The sequence below is a fragment of the Alternaria dauci genome, chromosome 7 (assembly GCF_042100115.1).
Source record: "Alternaria dauci strain A2016 chromosome 7, whole genome shotgun sequence".
Lineage (NCBI taxonomy): Eukaryota > Fungi > Ascomycota > Dothideomycetes > Pleosporales > Pleosporaceae > Alternaria > Alternaria dauci.
The window spans coordinates 2,419,061-2,436,242 of NC_091278.1; the positions used below are offsets into that span (position 1 = coordinate 2,419,061).

The 17,182-nt window shown below is 52.6% G+C and overlaps 4 protein-coding genes across 4 annotated transcripts; 2 read left to right on the forward strand and 2 right to left on the reverse strand.

Annotated features, from left to right (window-relative positions):
• Positions 1 to 882: 882 nt before the first annotated feature.
• ACET3X_007908 (uncharacterized protein) lies at positions 883 to 2,801 on the forward strand (the record flags this gene model as incomplete). The annotated part of the gene is made up of 5 exons (XM_069454105.1): positions 883 to 970; positions 1,336 to 1,770; positions 1,822 to 1,994; positions 2,025 to 2,674; positions 2,732 to 2,801. The coding sequence occupies 5 exons, from the start codon at positions 883 to 885 to the stop codon at positions 2,799 to 2,801; spliced, it is 1,416 nt and encodes a 471-aa protein (XP_069305071.1).
• A 1,028-nt stretch (positions 2,802 to 3,829) lies between these two features.
• On the forward strand, positions 3,830 to 4,604 carry ACET3X_007909 (uncharacterized protein; the record flags this gene model as incomplete). Its single annotated transcript, XM_069454106.1, has 2 exons — positions 3,830 to 4,391; positions 4,450 to 4,604. 2 exons carry the CDS (start codon positions 3,830 to 3,832, stop codon positions 4,602 to 4,604), a joined length of 717 nt encoding a protein of 238 aa, XP_069305072.1.
• A 9,914-nt stretch (positions 4,605 to 14,518) lies between these two features.
• On the reverse strand, positions 14,519 to 15,273 carry ACET3X_007910 (uncharacterized protein; the record flags this gene model as incomplete). The annotated part of the gene is made up of 2 exons (XM_069454108.1): positions 14,519 to 14,968; positions 15,064 to 15,273. The coding sequence occupies 2 exons, from the start codon at positions 15,271 to 15,273 to the stop codon at positions 14,519 to 14,521; spliced, it is 660 nt and encodes a 219-aa protein (XP_069305073.1).
• A 399-nt stretch (positions 15,274 to 15,672) lies between these two features.
• Positions 15,673 to 16,780, reverse strand: ACET3X_007911 (uncharacterized protein; the record flags this gene model as incomplete). Its single annotated transcript, XM_069454109.1, has 3 exons — positions 15,673 to 16,187; positions 16,243 to 16,485; positions 16,561 to 16,780. The coding sequence occupies 3 exons, from the start codon at positions 16,778 to 16,780 to the stop codon at positions 15,673 to 15,675; spliced, it is 978 nt and encodes a 325-aa protein (XP_069305074.1).
• Positions 16,781 to 17,182: the final 402 nt, after the last annotated feature.

The following is a 17,182-nucleotide window of genomic DNA, read 5'->3' on the forward strand; positions in this document are numbered from 1 at the left end:
CCCATGAGCGCCACGGCCGGCTGAACCAGCGATCAGCACCCGTGTAACAACACAGCCAACACTGATGACATTTGTGGCTGCAACCTGTGACATTTGACGGTGCCTGAGGCGTAAGCTGACAGGGGCGTGTTTGGCCGCATGCATCTCACGACTGTCCCAACGCCCGATGTACGCTGTGTAGTGTGCATGCAGGTGAGGTGGGTTCCAAAGCCGACGTGCATATATGCCCGATCTAAAGTTCTTACACCGACCCTTCCCCCTCCCCGGAATACGAACTTTTTTCTTACAACTCGGCAGATGGACTGCCGTATACGCTATGCAGACGGGAGGTTGGAGCGGTGAGACGGGGATCAAGGAAGGATTTCGTGTTGCCCTGCCGTACAGGCAACGCGCCGATCCGAGACACGAACATCCATCCATCCCGTGTGAGGCATTTCATCGACGACTGTCTGAGTGACTACTGTAACGGTCGCAAGGACCCCTCATGCGTGTGCGCTTGATTATCCCCGGTGGCTGAAGCGCACCAAGGCCAACGCGCAAGGCTAAGTGGCTGGCACCAACGCAGCTCGTTCAAGTGTGGATGCGTGGATGCGTTTGTGGGCGACACGCGGTTGCGCCGAGTTCTTAAAGGCCCGACGCGCCATACCTACCCTACTTTGTTACCCCAAGTACCATTTTCTCTAGTGAATCTGGTATATCTCTCTCTCGAGCCCCTCATTTTCGCTCGAAAAAGGATCCTTCTTTATCTATACGTGCTGGACGTTTTGAGGCTCGACAGCTACTGACCGTCTGTCTGCTTCTCCTACCCCCACCAAGATCTGCGACCGCTAGGCGAAAGCTTGATTCCGCATCCCGTTTTCGCAACCTCACTGCTTATCTACAATGTCGTTTTCGGCGGACAAGGTCAGCCATCTCAAGGGAGCCTTTTCCCACAGGCGATTTTCGAGTTCGAAAGATCCCACCGAGAGTGGTATGTAACGATGTTCATCTTGGTTGTCTTTTCTGCTACGTCATTTTTTGAGCTGTCATGTACAGACCCAACGCACGTGTGGATCAGAAGAGGAAAAAATCGGGCCCTCGAAGATGGCTTTGTGAGCTTTCCGATTCATGCGGCCATCCGATTCCTTATCTCTTGAGGGGTTACCCCAATCTTTCTCCAACTTTTCTCCTGTTCTCGTGGAGGTCGTCTGTCTCTCTCTTTCAAGCAGCCGTTTGTTATCTGCAGCCCAAACGCGCAATGTCCACAGCCATGTCGCACAACAGACACGAATCAGGTCCTTTACAGCCTGGCAGAACGCTACGCGCAACATACGACCAGCTACTAACGTGTCGCAGAACTCGGGTCGTCCATCCACCGCCAATTCCGCCAATCGCACGAGGGCCACAAGCCCCACGCCGGTCTCGATGCTACGCGCGCGTCCACAGGTGTCGTGTGGACGTCAGAACAAGCATACAAGCACGGTTTCCTCGAGCACCCGGAAGAGTGGGCGAACCTGGGCCAGGGAGCGCCAGAGGTCGATGATAGCATCCAGGGCTGCTTTGAGAGGCCAAAGGAGGTCGATATCAGTGCCCATGGCAGAGAATACGGCCCGACGGCTGGCATCAGGCCGCTGAGGGAGGCGGTCGCGACGCTGTACAACGAGCACCACCGCAAGTGGCGCAAGAGCCAGTACACATGGGAGAATGTGTGTATTGTGCCTGGTGGACGTGCGGGGTTGATCCGTATCGCTGCTGTGCTGGGCAACTGCTACCTGGGCTTCTTCATCCCTGGTACGTTCAGACTCTGAGCCGTTAAAACCGAGCGAGGGCTGATGGAAACAGATTACACTGCGTACAATGAGATGTTGTCGCTTTTCCGTAACATTGCTGCTATTCCCGTTCCGCTGGGCGAGGCAGACCAATACCACATGTCGCCCGACAAGATCGCCGAGGAAATCGCCCGCGGTACATCGGTCATCCTTACATCGAACCCGCGTAACCCGACCGGACAGATGGTCACCAACCCGGAATTGGCACAGATCCAGAACATTTGCCGCGACCGCGCGACCCTCATCATGGACGAGTTCTACTGTGGCTACAACTACACGACCAACTGCGACGGCACCGTCATCTCTGCTGCCGACAACGTCGAGGACGTCGACGAAGACGACGTGCTCATCATCGACGGCCTGACCAAGCGCTTCCGTCTCCCTGGATGGCGCGTGGCATGGGTCATTGGCCCCAAGGAATTTATCCAGGCCATTGGCTCCTGCGGCTCCTACCTCGACGGCGGCTGCAACGTGCCCTTCCAAGAAGCCGCCGTGGAAATGCTGTCTCCGCCCCGTGTGCGCAACGAGATGCGTGCGCTGCAGATGCACTTCCGTACCAAGCGCGACTATGTCATTGGGCGTCTGCAAGAGATTGGTTTCAAGTTCCCGTATATGCCCAACTCGACGTTTTATCTGTGGCTGGACTTGAGTAATTTGCCAGAGGGCATTAATGATGGGTTGAATTTCTTCCAGGCGTGTCTCGAGGAGAAGGTGATTGTGGTGCCGGGCATCTTTTTTGATTTGAATCCGAGTAGGCGTAGGGACCTGTTTGATTCGCCGTGCCATCACTTTGTGCGGTTGAGTTATGGGCCGCGGATGGATGTGCTGGAGAAGGGGCTGGATTCTATTCAGAGGATTGTTCAGAAGTAAGTTTTTTTTTCTTGCTGAGATGGGGAGTTGGGAAGATGCTAACTTTTTGATAGGTATAGGGACGAGCCGCAGAAGCATCGTGCTGTGTCGCATAGGCCGAGGGGTACTGGTGCGCCGAATTAGATGATGATGTGTGTGTGCTGAAGTAGGTTGATGCGAACTCGAATACATGCTATCCGTCTCTAGTATCTACCGTCCAGAGAGGTATGTAAGGCTCAGCCTTGCTGCACGGCGTGAGACGGCGAATCACCAACTGCGTCGATGAGCTCTGCCAACCATTATCAGTGATGCAGTCTACTTTACCGGACGTGTCTTGGCAGTCCGGTGAGTCGGATATGATGCTGCGCCGCAGTCATTGCTGCAAGGCCATTGCGAGTATACTGGCACTCAGATGATCTTGCCCAATTCCCTAGCGCATACGCATCGTCTCTCGCATTACAGATAAAAGTTCCTTTCGGGGACGGAACTGGAACCCACGAGGAAGCAACGCCCCAAACAACAGGCCTTGAGGCCGCAAACCAAAACAAGCCAGACAGTCAAGCTTCCGGCCTAAATCCTGGCGCCATAGCTGGTATTGCGGTTGGGATACTTACATTCGTTATCCTCGGCGTCATCTTCCTTCTATACCTTTGGAGAAGACGAATCCGCCAACAACGTCTGCGACACCCGGGCAGGCCGGAGATGGAAGGAGGCTCAAGAGGACTGAAGCGCTTTGTAGGTGGAGAATGGAGAGCGGAGCAAGATGGAACATCGCAGCCGGTAGAAGTCGAATCAAGGAGTGTTAGAGTTATTCCGGGGCCACCCGTGGAGCTGGATGGTACGCAGCCGGATAGAGGCATGTGATGCGGATGGGCTCGCGACGAGGCTACAACATGTCGGATCGAACTCGAGGCTGATATGCTTGTCTCGCGAGCTGAATTCTGGGCATATATCAGGCTCGTGGGTTCGAGGATGCTAAAAGTGAGACCTAGGGTCTTCACTACGCCTTTTGCGAACAATGATCCACACGTGCAAACAGCACGACCTCACCTTTCACTTTCACTAGGACCAAATGCAGAAATTAAGCGACGCACCTTTCTGACACGTAATCCGACTCTTTCCTCTTGTCCTCTACGCTCCCTCTACTCTCAAACCCAATCAGGACCGTAACCATGGCCAACTCCTACATTCTTCATGCCGACGTCTACCGTCCATCATACGGTACCGCACGGCCACACACACCAGCCCGCAGTCAGCTCAGCTACGACGACACAGACGTGAACCGCATCCCGCTCAACGCCCGCCACCGCTCTGCCGCCGCTCCGACTCGCGATCTCCATCCACGTGACGGCCAAATGGACCCCCTCATAAGCCGCACGACGCGCGCCTACGACGTCGTCATCCATTACCAGCGCGACTCGCACGGCGGGAACCGCTGGTCGCGCGAGGATATTGACCATATCCATCATATCGGTAGGTACTTGCATGGCGATGTGCGTGATTTGAAGCAGTGGAAAGCGGTGATTTACAAGGAAGGTAATCTTGATGCGGAGACGATGGACAAGATCCGCGATGATGAGGAGAAAGTGAAGAGGTACTGTGAGCAGATTTTGGATGTGATCAGGGATACTGAGCGTGTTCCGTTATGGCAGCGTATCACGCGGGATGAGGGGTTGCAAGGTAGTGAGGAGGGGACTAAAGGTCAGAGGGAGAGTGAGTATGGTGGTGATGATGGTAAGAAAGTCTTGCTTGTAGGCGGGACCTGATATGCTGACTTTATCCTTGGCTTTAGAGTGCAACGACCTCAGAGGAAGGGCGATGGAAGCGGAAAGCGTGGACGACGGGATGTATACAGATCTCGAGGACAAGGCGGAAGAGATCGATCAACCGATTGATGCTCGGTGGGCAACGTGGGCGACTAAACCTTCAACGCGGTTTGCTTGGTGAGCTGTGGTGCATCTTTGAAGTTTCTCGATCACATGAGGTTTCATTACACATCTTAAAGCGATGAATAGACTAGATAACCATGGCACGTTGGCGTGTCTCGAGACAGATGCAAGGATATCAGAACTTTCCCACACGTTGTGCTACATTGCACATAGTTGGCTGCTGAGCGTTCGGCTATCAGCTAAGCGGCTCGTAGCTACATGCGGCGGCGTCAACCAACTTAGCTCTTTTTGTAAATCTACATATGTCCACTACTTCTGTCTTAATAACCACAGCAAAGTTCGTAGTTGCTTCCACCAACCGAAGATTTCTGAGATACTAACTCGTGCATCGATAGAGGCATCGGAATGTGCCTCTTGGAAGTGACATTATCGTTCTGCTAGGCAAAAACAAACAAGTGTATGTAGAACGGCGATTCACGATTCATCAACCGCAGGGTTATTACATGTAACACTCTCAAACGCCTTCAATGTCTACCGGGTTTCTCTTCCTTTTCGGGCGGGACTGCAGGTTACTATTGTTGAAAAGTCAGTCTTTCTCATTACCATAGATGATAGTTGGCTCGACATACTAAACATGCTTCTGTCCCAAATAGTAGGCCTTTTCGAGCAAATGGGCCTGGCGCTCTCCGTGTTCATCTAAAGCTTCTAACAGATGGAGTAATCGGCTATTAAGATCCTGTTGTGTCCAGGTATTGATTCGCAAGGTGCAAATTTCGAAGAATCTTGGATAGAACCCGGCCGAAGCCCAATCGAGAAGGCACAACGAACCGTTTCTCAATTTCAAAATATTTCGAGGAGCAATGTCAAGGTGACATAGGCTGAATTCTTGTGATTTGATTTCCAGCTTCTGGTGACGTAGTAACTGTCGCATGTTGAAGTAGTCTTCGATATCACTACTAGTCGTTGGCGAGATCCAATCCCCCACCGTCCAGAGGAGTCCGTACGTAAGACCTCCGCCAAGTGGGCCGGGTTTGTCACTCCGAATTTGGGAGAAATAAGCTAGTGCTCTAGCAATGCCAGCACAAGCGTGGAGATCTTCTGTGGGGCTCAGAGGTGTTCCATCAACGTATTCCATTATGATGTATCCAATGCCATCCTTCTCGAAGAACCGGTGAACCCATGGAACGCAGATAATTGTCTGATCAATCAGGTCGTAGGCTCGCATCTGATTTCTTACTTCTTCTTACGTAACTCCAAAGTCACACTTGACGACTGTATCGTCCGAGATTTTAATGACTGAATGTCCACCGCTGAGTTCCTAGAGAACATCGCGGGTGGGGTTAGAACGATCGCAATAACCAGCAATCTGTGCAAGCTGACTTTCCGTAGCTTTCTCGTAAGGAAAGCGCATTGTGAGTCTCGATAAACGCAAAATATCCGAGCTTTAGTCACCGGTCAGTTGCTGTGAGGTGAGGCACGCTGGACCGTACAATACACAATCCTTAGTAAGAGATATCTTGTCATTAACAGATATCTGCATGGGAGCAATGTTGAGGCGCAACTGGAAAACACATAAAGCTTGATGGGAAGCACAGCGGAGTGGTCGTCAGAGTGACTGGCCGACAACCTAATGATTAGCGAGATACAGTAGGCATCATCAGGAGACTGAAAAGCGACTCTACACTCACTTATGTAGATGCTTCTTGAGATAGATGTGAGGGAATCTTGTGGCGCATTCAGCCGCGCCTAGATCGTCATCGAATGCGGAACGTAGGTTTCTATTATTTCGATAGTACGTTGATGGCCGCAGTAATTCTCCAGTCGTAAGTACGCGCGAGAAGTACGCACTGTGAGAGGAAGGGAACCGTATCGTGTGTATAGTTACGTATCATGGAGTTAAGGTATTAGGATGACCGGGACGCTTCCACAGATAAGCTTAGCCTGCCAAGCCCAATCATGTGACATTGTCTTGGCGCATCGGTGCCGCGCTGCCACATGTGTGGTGTGCTCGACTCAACACTTTCACATGCTTGCAACTCACGACTCCACTCGACAACTCGCACGGATTCGGAATAATGCCGTCTCAGCAAATCGAGGATAGCCGCTGTGCGGCGGGCGTCACATGCAGAGCCCCAAGCTTATCTCGTATGGCTTTTTTTTCCTCTTCTTGACTTTGCATCTGTGCTTGCCGTGTATTCCATTTCGCTGATTGCTTTTCGCGTTCATTTGAGGGGAACTCTGTGTGAGGCTGCAAAGGATCACAACGTCGGTAAGATTTCGGTGAAACAGCGTGGGAGATAAGCCGATAGTATGCTGCGGGTCGAATGTGCTGAGATGCCTCCATCGTCGTTCGATGCGTCGGCGGCGGTGATGGATGGGGAGGAGACGAGCTACAGGCCTAGTATGCTTTACAGCGTGCTCCCTACTGTGGTATCGAGCCACCTCCCGACGATAACTTCGCTGCGGCAATCTCTCAACGATGTGCGGAATCGCAGCGCACACAGCAAGTCGGCGTCTGTCGATGAGATACCACAACCCGAGACGCCTCCGCCAGGCTACTCGTCGACACCACCGAGTGGCTCTGTTACTCCGTATCGGCTCTCTGTTGCGTTGAGTGAAGCGGATGCTACGTTCGTGGAGGACGTGGAGGACAGATCCGGGTCTTCAGGAAGTGCGCTTGCACAAGTAGATCGCGCTCAAGAGACGAGCACTGGGATCAGGTGGAACTATGCTACCTTGGGTACGGAATGCCGCTCATGGATGTCAGCGTAACATGCTCACAGTCTACAGGAACAAGCCTCATGGCTCAAGCAACCCGAGAATACAGCGAACAAACCAGTACCTCTGACGAGACATCTGCGACGCTCACCCGCCAACTCTACGTCCACGGCGTCACCTATCTCCTCCGAGGCTTACCAGCAAAACTCACACCAGAAGAAACATCAAGCCTCCAATCCGCCCTTCCACATGACCTCGTCGAAACAAGACAGACGGCAAACACACACGCCTTGATCACCGTCTCCCAACACACCACAACCACCCACCGCGCACCGCCCCGCGACCCCACGATCCTGCACCGCCTGACTGCGACGCTCGTCTTCCAGTCGTTTATCCTCATACAATTTTTGCTCCCGTACATCAAGCTCTTCCTCTCGCATACCTACCAGTTCGAGCGCAAACATCAAATTACAAAACGGCTAGTGAACACGGGCGTCGCGACGGTGGATGATATTGGACGGAAGACGTTGAGGTTGGGTCAGACTGTGTGTCAGATGAATGATGGGATGGTTGGGCAGGTTATCAATGAGGCTGCTGTTTGGTGGGTGAGGAGTGTTACTGGGGGTGTGCAGGAGGGGATTGCGGAGGGGTTGAGAGCTGTGAGGGTGGAGGAGAGGGATCATTGAGTATTTTGGATTGCATTTGCGTGGAGCGGTGGGGATGGTTTTGGTGCATTGGGTATGGCGTTTGGGCGTTGTGTAGTTTGGTAGTTTATTTACGAATTGATGACATGTGTTCATTTATGCTGTATCTACAAAGGACACCTTGAACTTGACTATGCCAGCAATGAGGAACCCCTGCTGCCCATTTAGATTCCATATCCGGTTGGACCCTCTCACGTGACAACCACGCGCTTATCGTTATCGGGCGGACTTCCTAGCGCGCTGTGGGTGCACGTCCCTTGGAAAAGTGCTGCATGGCAAAGTTTCTAGCGGCAACATCTTAGACGGATACACGCCAAATTCTTCCCAATCCGCCGTCTTTTTTCAGGCGTTCGCACAATTCACTCACTCTTGTTTGTTCTCATTGTTACAGACACCCTCTGTCACAAGCAAGTGTAGAATATTGCCCGCACATCATGTTCGGCGCAATGAGGAGATGTCCCGCGACGCTCGCGAGGAATCTTGCCTCAGTCTCTACCAGAGCCCTCCGCACGCCCCTTCCCAACACATCAAGCGCTCTGAGGATACCACTGCAATCAGCGCGTCTCCAGAATGTCTCATTTGCTGGCTTCCACAACAGCGCCACGAGGTGGCAACAAGAGGCACAACAGGCCATTCAGGAAGATGGCCCTGTCACAGAGTTCAAGGATCTGGCCACACGCGGACTCGTTCACCCCAACGTCGTCAGGACCATCACCAACAACATGAAGCTCACGACCATGACGGACGTGCAGAGCAGGACCATCAACGAGGCCCTGAGCGGGGTTGATATGTAAGACGCTTCTCTAATCACCCTCTTACGATATGCTAACACATTGCAGCATCGCTCAAGCAAAGACCGGTACCGGCAAAACGCTCGGTTTCCTCATTCCCGTCATCCAGCGAATCATTTCGAACGACCCCCAACTCGGCGAGAAGGCTAGAGGATTCAAGCGTGCGAGGCCCGACGACATCCGCGCCATTATCATCTCGCCTACCCGAGAACTCGCGGAGCAGATCGCTGTCGAGGCCAAGAAGGTGACTTCTGGAACCAGCATCGTGACGCAGGTCGCAGTCGGAGGTACACAGAAGAGGGCTATGCTTCAGAAGACCCAGCGCGAGGGATGCCATCTGATGATTGCCACTCCCGGACGATTGTTCGACATCCTTTCCGACCCGTACTCTGGCATCAAAGCACCAAAACTGCGTGCGTTGGTCATGGACGAGGCGGATCGCCTGATGGACGACGGTTTCCAGAAGGAGATTGAGGAGATCAAAAACTTCCTGCCCGACCCAGCTGAGGTCGAGCGCCAGAACCTCATGTTCTCCGCTACCATTCCCCGCGAAGTCGTCGGCCTTGTCCGCGCGACCATGCGCCCTGGCTTCCATTTCGCAAAGTGCATAGACGAGAACGAAGAACCAACTCACCAGCGTATCCCGCAACGATACGTCAACGTCGCCGGTTTCGAGAACATTATGCCCACGCTGTACGACTTCGTCCTCAAGGCCCAACAGAAAGCGCAATCTGGCGAGACTCGTCCATTCAAGGCGATTGTTTACTTCAACAGCACCGCCGAAGTCACATTGGCAGCATCAGTCTTCTACAAGCTCGGTGGCGGCTTCAAGCGCAACACCCCTCTCTCCAACACCCGCTGCCTCGAGATCCACGCCAAGCTCACCCAACAGCAACGTACAAGGGCAGCAGATGACTTCCGCCTCGCCAAGTCCGGCATCCTCTTCTCCTCTGACGTAACAGCCCGCGGCATGGACTTCCCCGATGTCACTCACGTTATTCAAGTCGGTCTCCCCCGTGACCGCGACTCCTACATCCACCGTCTTGGTCGTACAGGCCGTGCCGGAAAGGAAGGCGAGGGCTGGCTCTTCGTGACACCCTTTGAGAGGAACGAGGTCCGTCGCCGTCTCAAGGATCTGCCTCTCTCAGACGGCACCGACATGTTCGAGACTGCGACTGTCGATATGACACAGGCATCCGAGATACCCGAGGATGTCGCAAAGATCCTTACCGACGTTGTCGAGGTGCACAAGAAGGTCTACCCTGACCAGCTTGACGCTGCATTCCGTGGTCTCTTTGGAAGCTACCAGTGGTACGGCGACAAGCAGGCTCTGCTCGAAGGTGCAAACCGTCTAGCGGAGTTTGGTTGGGGTATGCCGTCGCCGCCACCACCGCCTGCTAGCCTCTTTGCCGGAGGCGGAGGCCGTGGCGGCGGTAGACGTAGCGGTGGTGGGTATGGAAGTGGATATGGAAACGCAAGGGGAGGTGACCGAGGTGGTGACCGAGGTGGCTTCGGTGGAGACCGTGGTGGACGTAGTGGAGGATTCGGCGGTGACCGCGGCGGCCGAAGCGGAGGGTTTGGCGGTGACCGTGATGGCCGAAGTGGCGGCTTCGGTGGAAACCGAGGTGGTGACCGTGGCGGCTTCGGCGGCGATAGGGGCGGTGACAGGAGAGGAGGCGGTGGTTTCGGTGGTGACAGGAGAGGCGGAGGTGGCTTTGGCGGGGACAGGGGCGGTGACAGGAGAGGAGGAGGCGGTGGTTTCGGCGGTGACCGACCAAGGAGACAGCCTGGCTTTGAGTACTAAGCCTTTCGTCGTTGTTGTCGCTCACGGGAGAGTTTGACACCGGTTTCTTTTCCTCTTTTCCTCGTCCCCCTTTTTTCTTGTACTATATACCTGTATACCCCCACCTCCGCACACGAGCTTGGAAAAAAACGGAAATGAGGGATGACGGAAACATGGGACGTTTGCATTGGGTGGCGTTTTTACAAAGGGGTTGGAGGTAAAAGGTTGGGAGTGTGTGTTTTAAGCATACCTCCCGTGCCACCATATCCTTTTTGCTGCTTGCTGCTCGAGATGCCGAGTAGTGCATGTTTGTAAAAAGATGGGAAAGGCTACAGGAATCTCCATTCATATTACTTCGTCTTTCTTTCTTTAGGGAGTTGTTGGTGATGGCGATGGTTATGGTGATGGTTATGGTTATGATGCAAGATGGGAGTTTGGGTAGGATAGAGTAGGAAGAAAAGTTTTGAGTAGATTTGATCTTTTATGGTTTACAGGTGGCGTGAATGTTTTGTGTTGATACTTGCCTGCGCTTCTTGTAGTATTGTCTTTTTTCTTGTTACGCATCATGTTACTTGCACTTTTAGTTTCGTAGTCCTTTTTAGTACTGGTAAACTGTGGCAGTGGGATGTCGCGTTAGTGGTCTCTTGTTGTGGTCGAGGAGTTTGATGATAAAGTGGCTGGTGTAGAGTTTAGAAGAAGGTTTCATTCATCGAAGCAGTCAACTCATAGGGTCATCCCGGACTCGTGTAGTCGAACACATCACATTCAAATATGGTAGGGTCAGACGCGGTGAGAGCGTTTACCGGAAGAGTCCTAGGTTCAGACACACTTGCAGCTTTGGATTTGGCCTCCTGATCCTGTTGGTCGGGTGAGTACACACATGTTGCGTTCTTACGTAGACACTGCTGACAGCCATGTTGGTGGACCGTGCAGGGTAGTGGACAGATGTTTAACTTACGCGACTGCAGGGCTAGCGCCACTCCTGGTTACTTGCAATGCCGTACTACAAATTAACACACCCTCCACATAGCTTGTAGATTGCGTTCATCGTAGATGAACGTAGCGCGCTTTGTGTCCCGATTTCTATACCTTTAAGTTAGGATCGCTTTCTTCTAAGAACGCAACATGTTGTAGACTTTAGTACTTTTCAAGACAGATAGCTGCCGACGATCATACCTCACCTCAGCAACTGGCATCAAGATTGCGGTTTCCTGTTGGAGAAACTCGGTATTTCGGAAAGTGGGGCGAGCTAATTCCGCACTAAATAGGTGGAGCGCCAGGGACTACCCGTCACTTCCTCACTTCTCCAACGGCATACTCAGCAGTCATGGCAAACCCAAGCTTGAGAACGATCCCATGCGGAATATGCGAACGGAAGTTTCGCAAGCGTGAAGATCTGGATCAACATAATGCGAAGCGTATGTGAACCCCTTCGTATATTTCGGTATATGAACGTCATGGCTGCGAGAATGCCGCAACGTCGCGGGCAAAGGCTGGTGATGTATCGGTGATCTTCTTTGACAGATTGGAGAGAAATAGAATATTTTCGCTGTAAATGCGGGTTGTTCTGCTTCAACCAATACCAGCTCAAACGCCACAGGCGAATTGTTCATTCGGCATCAGACGGTGCTAGCACAAGTGCTGCCTTCACATCATCAAACGAGAATTTGCCGCTTCATTCTGAAGACCCGGACTCGAAGCAATCCGAGACTCTCCTTGCCCAGAGCGGTCTCCACGATATCGCTAATCAGCATGAATCAAGCAGCACGCGTGTTGACAGTGCGTGCGACGACCTCAACCCCATTGCCTCGTCTTCAGGGACTGGAGAACTGCGGGAGTATTCTGGGACTAGTTTGAGCGGATCACTGGCCACTTCGACAAACATTACAGACAGTATGTGGGAGGAATATCAGAAGAGAGAGCCAACGTTTGTACCGCCGTCTGCTCAGGCTTGCCAGCAATATGAGAAATCCTTCCATGTCCACACCAACTCGGCATTGATTCATCCCACTATGAGACTCTCAAGTATGGACTTTGCTTTGCGCACTGCCATTTTCGCATTGGGAGCATTACATCTCCTTGAGTACAAGAACGCAAGAGCACTGTTTGAAGCGAGTAAAAGCGTAGCTCTCGATGTGTGGACTACAGGTTCACCCAGAGGGTATGCTCACTTCTTTCTAAAGCGGGACGAAAAGAGTCAAGCGGACAAACTCTTAGTTTCTCCTGGCAGCTGACAAACGCGTTTGTGCTACTTATCGACTTCATCACAATCGAATTGCCTGCAAACACTATGGATGAGCTGTGCCGTTTTCACCCTGCACTTCAACTCTGCCTTGAAACCAGTAACAAGGAAATCAGATCATCACCTCAGGATTCCAAGTCTCAATGGCTTGTTGAGGAGATGGACAGAAGGAGCCAAACCTTCGGTGCATGTGCAATTGCGATACAGAGTTTCGTTTTCGATGCCTCTTATTTCTCATGGCCTAGTACCGATCATTTCCGCTTTCCTTGCTCAGCGGATAGCTGGGAGGCTGTGCAAGACACAGAGCTTGAGCGCGATAACACATCTCAATCTTCACAAGGTGAAAATGTTTCGACCTTCATCGACCGAATTTTGAAAGATACAGACAACAGTGATGCTTTGCTCGACAATCTGGATATACTCGAGGCTTTTGTAGTACTTGCACTTTCCATCCAACACATCCGTGTGATGGGCGAGGCGAGAGTGCTTTGCAAGATTCAACGTCTAGCTGATGAAGAAGGAAGATACGGGTGAGTGACTTTCCTGAGATACAACTTGTATATGTCGCACTCACGCATTGGAACAATCAGGCAAATTATGCAGTTCTCGAAAGCTCGCATCACCTCTGCGCCGATTTTAGAAGCCAACAAGTTCCCGCGTCAAGTGTACGACTCGGACAGTCTTGCACTTTTTGATCAAATCAGATGTTGGTCTGTGGTGGATCCAGCCATTTACAGGACTACGGATGTGGGCGAGATGGTTGCTTACTTTCTCAAAGAGCGATACTCGGAGCGATACTCCTTCTCGGATCTACCAGACGACGGATCTGTCTTGCTTGTCGCGAGCGCCATGGTCGATCTCTTCCAGGACTCCGCAAATACCAGTTTCGCGTTGTTCGTTCGCAACCGCGCCAAAGATTGGACACTGTGGAATGTAATTTCGATTTTCGAAACTGCTTTATACCTGTCTATGTGGATCCAGAAAACAGCTGTAAAATGCAGTGGCGACAAAGCCTGCCAGGACGTCTGGAACGGGCTCAGGGAAACTCTATCGATGGCATGGTCCTCCTTGGACGATTCGGACGGCCAGCCGGATTTTGCGGACTTGAAAGCACTGGCAAAGTGTGTATTGCTGTACTGGGGCCGCGTTCTGGAATCTCTGGTTGAGAAGCCGTTTGCATGTACGCTTGGGCAGGTTCTCTGCAAGTACGCACACTCCTTGTATGCCAACAAGAAACGTGTTTCGAAGTAGTTCAGACGGACACAATGTGTAGTCAAAGCCAGCATGCGATGCTAGGAAGTTTGGGATAGAAGTAGACCGGCGCTGCGAAATTCTAATATCTGTCACGATATGCATCGCCAACTTTTCGGGCCGACTTCTCCAACAACAAGCAATGTGCATCACGGACAGGTATACTCTGATAACAACAAGACCAAGGGAAGGTTTAGTGTATGCGGACAGGCTGCGCCTGTAGTAATATATAATTCGACATGCAGACACTGATACAGTGTCAGTCGGGAGCCATCATAAGCGGAGAGCACGTGAGCCATTGTAAACAAGTTTTGAAATCTGGATATGTCCTACCAACGCCGCTCCAGTCGTGTGTGAAGTATGCAGTCCATGACGCTTCCATGCTCGTATCGTACCCATCCATACGCATCCGGACGCCCACACCTCTCTTTTAACCAAAACGCTCTCACTCCTGCGAACCATCCAAAGACACTACACATCTCTCTAGATGAGATGCTTGCTCCTAAAGTAAGCACGAAGGTACACCACCTGCCAAGCCCCAAGCCCAACCAGCATCCCCATGGTCCCCAACGCAAACCACTTGACCCTCTCGTTCGTACTCTCATTCGTATCCCTGAGCTTCTGCTCGCGACTCCGCAGATAATCCATCTCCGTCACGATCTCGCCAACGACCTCCTCGATCCGCCTGAGCTCCGCCTCGACGGGCTTGAGCTTGTCGCTGGCCGAAATGGCATTCCAGTCCTTTGCGTCTGCGCCGATATCAATGTCGAGTTCGACGTGGCGTGGGGTAATCGATTTGGAGGAGCTGGCGGACGTGAAGATGTTTTCGAAACAGACGTCAAAGGCCGAGTCGGCGTGCGAGGTGAAGGCGTAGCGGTTCTCGCCGACGACGTCTTTGGGACGGTGGTAGTCGTTGCCCATTGCGTCGCGGATCTAATTGAGTATCTGTCAGTGAATGTCTTTTCACGTGTGTCTTTGTTGCTCTCGTGCTGGTAGTAGTGGTAAACAGGATCATATGCGCAACGTACATGCATATCCACTCTCTGTCCATCCCCCCGGTACCCATCCAGAATCGCAGTCACAACAACCAATTGCTCTCTCGCGACAAAGTTCCTAATGCATCGCTCGTACTTTGCTGAATCGTGTGCTGAGACGGGGTGCAGATCGAATTTGAGGGCCGCGGTGAGGGGGACGAGGGCGAGTAGCACGTAGCTGACGAGACGTGCTAACCGGTCCATGGTCAGTGTGTGTACGTGGTGTTTTTCGAAGAGCTGCAGCGCTTGCAGTCCTGGTTTGTTTTCGCGCTCTGGCGGTGGCTTTTGGGGGGAAATGGAACAGCTGTCGCGAGGGATGGATGCGCGGAAGGACAGATGGTCCGATTGGGAGCTAGTGTTGAGTGGGGAAGGCGCGTGCGGACCCTGGGCGGCGATTGGTAGGAATGTAGCGTGCGCTCTCTCCATCATCACTCTTGGGAAAGAAAGTTTCATCAACTTCACAAAATCATGAGATGGCCATATCAAGCAGAGTTTGAGGAATGAAAGGTGTCATACTCGTCGTAATTCATTAATCCAAACGCCAGACCTGTCGCTGAGAACGCTCGAACAGTACAGTACAGTACACGTCGCCTGCCAGCCCTTCTACCAGGCAGTGGTGCCACCATCCAACTTTAAATCATGCCCAGTCATGTAGCTACTCGCCTTGCTCAACATGAACAAACCCGCAGCCTTGTACTCTTCCGGCGTGCTCAGCCTCCCTAGCATACTATTATTCTCCCATTCCTCGCGGTTCGCCTCACCCCGGTCGAAATTGGCCTGCACCATCGGCGTAACGATATGACCAGGGCTTAGAGAATTGACTCGGATACCGCCTGAACCGTCTGGATTCGTTCTTCCCCACTCCATGGCTAGATTCCGCGCTAGTTGTACTACGGCGGCTTTGGACGAGTTGTAAACGGGTGCGATGAAACCGCGGTTGGCGATGGTTCCGCTCATGCTTGCGACGAGGCAGATGGAGCCCTGGATCTTGTATCGCATCATCTGGCGGGCGCATTCGCGTGCAGCTAGGAACACGCCGGTGTAGTTGACGTCTAGCATTTTCTGGATGTCTTTCTTTTGGAAGTCGAGAGCTGGGGTTACTTGCTGGATGCCGGCGGCTGTGCGGCGAGATGGTCAGTATGTGGTTTCTAACAGATTTGGCATAAACCGTACCTGCGATAAGGCCATCGAGCCGTTGGTGCTTCGACGCAATATCCTCAATACACTTGCGCATCACCTCCTCGTGCGTGACATCCACATTATGGTACTCCAGACTCGTGCCGTAGTTGCTCTTGAGCCGTGTCTGGGCTTCTTGGAACGCTTGGGGAGGCTCTGGCAGCCGATCGAGACAGTACACCTTGCCGCCAGCTTCTACGAGCCCTTCGGCCATGCATAATCCTAATCCGCGACCTCCACCTGTTTATTTGTTAGCACGGGCTACAAAAGGCGGTTTATCTGCTCTGCACAAGGGAGGAGGACGGCATGCTGCACCTGTAACCACGAACACTTTTCCGTCGAGGTCGAACAGGCTGGATTTCTTTTTTCTAACGCTCTCGCCTTTTTCGTATGGGACTTGTGGGTAGGTTGCGTCCTGGTGCGATGTGAGGGTTCGGTGGTGGAGAGGAGCTGCGAAAGGCTGGACGCGGAATGCAGGCGGAGCTGGGCGCACAAATCGGCGCAGCAGCATCCTCGAAGAGCGAAGTGATGCCATTGTCGCTTTCTTTGTTTCGACAACAAAAGATGTACAGAAGATGACTTGGGAAGAAAGAGAAGAGAATCGCAGGAGTCTTCGCAGCAAAAGTTCAGGCGCCCTCAAGCTGACATGTATACGTCGCACAGCAGGCATGATGTAATCGCACCTCATACGCGTCCCTCCCCCCTTCCTTCCTTCACCATGGAAGCATCGTGATCTCCGCGACCATCCCTTTCCCCAATCCGTCGCGTCGCCAAACGAAACCGCTGCAGCTGATCAGGGCCGAATCCTGGGCACCAAGCACCGTGACGACAGCACGGCACGGAATCTGGTAAAGATTAGCTTTGACTTGACTCGCTACGCACGACCAAGAGCAGCATCTCACGATGTTGGCACACACACACGGCTGACATGCAGGCA